Genomic DNA, 4,153 nt, shown 5'->3' on the forward strand with positions numbered 1-4,153 from the left:
AAGTATCAAGAGAAGATGGAAGGAATACACAGAGTCACTGTATCAGAAGGAATTGGCTGACACAGAAGAATTTCATGAAATGACATATGAGCAAGAGCCTATGATGATGATCCAAACTGTATAGCCTGAAAAATAATAACACCAAGATAAATCATAACCAAATTTTTCAGAACTAAAGACAATACTAAAAAAGTGAGGCAAAATTTAAAAATTACCTACAAAAGATAAACAATGAGATTAACTCCAATTTCTCAGTAGAAATCATGCAACTAAGAAGGAATATGTAAATTTCTGAAAGGGAAAAAAAAAGGTTGACAAGGAATTCTATACCCAGCAAAAAGATCTCTCAAATATGATAGTGAAATTAGGATACTGGCAGATAAGCAGAAACTAAGGAAGTTTGTGAAAATAAGACCAAAATGATAAATACTAGAAACAAGTTATCAATTTGGAAAAAAATACTTGCACATGTCATTTTTGCCAGATATAAGCACCTGATGAAGATGCCAAATTATTGTAACCACACAACAGGTCTCATGCGAGACCACAGACAAAAATACATTTTCTTTGTAAGCTCTAAAATGTCCTTATGTTTGCTGATCTTTGTCCCATTGTTTTTAATCTTTCAGCAAAGCAGCAATTTATAGCCATAGCTGATTATTATGGAACACTACATATATTAGAAATTCCTTGGACATTGAGTCACCCGTCCACCAATGAGGTTAGTTAACATTTTTCTTTGAAGATTTATAGACTTATGTAACCAGATATTGATAAGGCATATTTTTAAGGTGTATTCAGAAATGACAACATTTATGTTCTGTGAAAAAAACAGAAAAGTCAGATAGTAAAAATCAAGGGCATGTATTCCTATGAGTTAGTTTGAGCTGGCGGACAGGAGAGGGGAAAACACTCAAATGTGAGATGGAAAATTAGGTAGAGAAATCCCAGGCTTTGAGAGAAAAACTGATTTGAAGATTCATACCATTAAGTGTTATTTTCAGCTAAACCAAAGCATAGGAGCCTTATTTCAGTCAGGCTTTCCAAGGGCTCAGTTGATGCTTTTATAAGCTCTCCATAGCTCATAACCTCCAACTAGTGTATTATTGCAGGCAGCACCTTTGAACTGGCAATTTTCTTCCTCATTTTATCCACTACTCAGATATCTCAAACAATATTAACAATGACATTAAAAAGATCAGTGAGTCAAAATGCACACATAGGTATATATGCACACATAGAAATACTTGTATGTATAAGCATTTTAATGAAGATGCCAATATTGTTGTAACAATACATCCTGTAGTTTTGTTTGTATGTGTGCATATGTGTGTAATGTTGGAGATATACACACACACCACACACACCCACCCACACACACACAAGTTCTGATAGCCTAGTAAATAGGGAGTTGCCTATCCAAAGCAGGTAGTTTAAATCAAAGAAAAGCAATGTCCTTCCAAGTTATTTACAGCCTCTGAAAATTGCTGGAGGTCCAACCATAGTTCTGACTTGATGGTAACAAGTTTGAATGTATGTATGTATGTACGTACATATATTATTGTTAGGTGTCAGTGAGTCACCTGTGACTCATAGGAACCCTATGTATAACAGCTCTAAACCCCACCCTGTCTTGAGCCAGTCCCACTGACTTCAGCATATCTACTACCCCCATTACTGTGTTAATCTATCTCATCCGCAGACTTCCTCTCCTTCGATGTCCCTCCACCCTTCTGAGCATAATGTGTTTCTCCTGGCCATGTACGCAAAGCATATGAGTCAAAGCTTCAAAACCCTAGCTTCCAAGGAGAAACTTGGTTTCACCCTCTCCAAGACAAACCTATTTGTTTTCTTGGCAGTCAATAGTATGTTCAATACTCTTCTCCAGCACCACAAATTATAGATAGATATGTACATATATACACATATATTTATATGTATATATGGGAGCTGGAATCCAGTTTGGAAGTTGTCTGCAGGAGCCAGATTCTACAGAGGTTTGTTTGCTGATACTGGTGGGGATTAGTGTGGAATGTTGACTCGCTAATTGGTGTGAGATGATGTGATTTGGCCTCCTATTTAAAAACCCATTTGGTCAGCAGTATGGAGCTGGAATCCAGTTTGGAAGTAGTGTGCAGGAGCCAGATTCTACAGAGGCTGGTTTTAATTGGTTTTTGTCAAACATTCTTCTAAGTGGTATAGCACTGCTCTATTTGCTGTACAGAGTTAACTTGTGGTTGCTGTGAGGCTAAACATTGTGACACTGATGTGTCAAATGTGATAATGGTTACCCATGGTGGACAGTGTATGGTGGAGCTTCCCGATTAAAAGAAACTTGGAAGCAGGAGCGGCATCCATTTCTGAAATGACTTGCCTCCAGAAACTCTATGAACATAGAGAAACGATGAAAGTTATACAAATGTTCAGGTCTTTTGTTCATAGGGTAAGAAGTTGTTCATAGGGTCACTATGAGTCATCTACAACTCGATGGCACTTAACAACAACGACAACAGTGTGTATATATACACCACCAATATTAAATATGAAAGCTCCCATAAGAAGTTGTGTTGCAATCCCAAAGGCATGTGGTTCAAATCCACCAGCTGCTCAGCAAAAGGATGGGCAATCTCTTCCAATCAGATTAACTGCCTGTGAAACTCAGCTGGAGGGTCAAATATGAATTGGTTCCAACTCAAAGGCACATAACAACAACAACAACACCACGATTAAATCTATAGATTGCAAACTGCTGTAAGTCCCAACAGAACTTAGATATAGCAGGACAAAAAGTTTTCTTTCCACTAGTTGCCTTCCCTAGGCTCTCTGCAGTCTTTCCTCCTTCCATTCTCATGCTCATCCTTCAAGGCCGCAACATTCTCATGCTCATCCTTCAAGGCCGCAGCAGCAACTCACCTCCAAATTGATTCTCTTTGCAGTCTACATTGATATTGTGATCTGGGTTTCCTGGATTTAATTGATGACACAAAACTTTCCTTCAACTTAAAAAAAAGAAAAAGAAAAGAAAAGAAAGGAGCAATAACAGTGGGACAGATATCCCTGAAGGATTTACTGTGATGTTATAATTTTTTGCTCCTTTCTCACTCTAAATCTTACTCCTTTCCCAGAAATTTCCAATTCAAAGGAACCAAAATAAGGTAGCCAGCAAATTCCACTGGTAGTGAGGCCATAGGGCCATGAACCTTGTCCCGCAATGATACCTCTAGTTACTTGTCTCACATGTAGATAGTTTAAATATAAGAAGCACCACATTAGATGTTACTTGAATTAAAATACTACCACTAAAAGTCTGCAGTGTAAAAAAATGGCTTTCCTCTTAAAACATATAATTTTCTTAGTGTTAAGAGTAAGTATTCGATAAATGCTAGTTGGATTATCCTGAAATCACATTAATTCAGAGCTCAATTTCCCTATTTTAAAATATAATTATAAAAACATTTTAATCATAGCACCAAGCAGTCTCTGTTTTAATAGTCATGAAGACAAGCCAGAGCTGAGACAGCTTTAGAAATTTGGGGGTTTGCCCAGGATTTCTAAGAAATACTAGAAATTCTCAGAAATCTGAGAGTAGAGAATTTGGAAGCTACCTTATCAGCCATAGCTCTGCAAAGGCGTCTTTCTGAAATTTAGGCAGAAAAAGAAAGTGAACAATTTCTAAACTACATTCACCCAAATGAAATTAAAAGAAAGAAGAGGGGGAACTCACTTAACTCACTGCCTATTGAATGAACTCAAGTAATGGCAAGCTTCCCCTTGGGTTTCAGAGGCCCCAATGTGACTCCCATGAAGTGGCTGCTGGGTTGAAGCTCCCATTAATTTGGTTAGTAGCTCATTATCAGCTATGAAAACTAGGCCAGTAACTGATTCTGGAACAGACCACCAATTACTCATATGCAAGTTCAAGCTGAAGCTGAGGAAAATGAAACCAAATCCACGGGAACCAAAATATGACTTTAAGTCTATCCCACCTGAATTTCAGAACCATTTCAGGAACAGGTATGAGGTCTTGAACACTAATGAACAAAGACCAAATGAGTTGTGGGAGGATATCAAGGGTATCATCCAGGAAGAGTACAAATGGTCATTACAGAGACAGAGGAGGAAGAAAAGACCAAAATGGATGTCAGAAGAAACT

General features: G+C 37.7%; 1 protein-coding gene across 1 annotated transcript in view; it reads left to right on the forward strand.

Moving 5' to 3' along the window:
- Window positions 1–4,153, forward strand: part of WDR63 (WD repeat domain 63) — a 103,253-nt gene that overhangs the window by 92,162 nt on the left and 6,938 nt on the right. Inside the window, exon 17 of the mRNA XM_006898379.1 lies at window positions 630–721. Coding sequence (XP_006898441.1) covers window positions 630–721 — 92 coding nt within the window. The remainder of the gene's footprint in view (window positions 1–629; window positions 722–4,153) is intronic.

Source organism: Elephantulus edwardii, unplaced genomic scaffold, assembly GCF_000299155.1.
Source record: "Elephantulus edwardii isolate Elephantulus edwardi_28Jun2011 unplaced genomic scaffold, EleEdw1.0 scaffold00227, whole genome shotgun sequence".
NCBI lineage: Eukaryota > Metazoa > Chordata > Mammalia > Macroscelidea > Macroscelididae > Elephantulus > Elephantulus edwardii.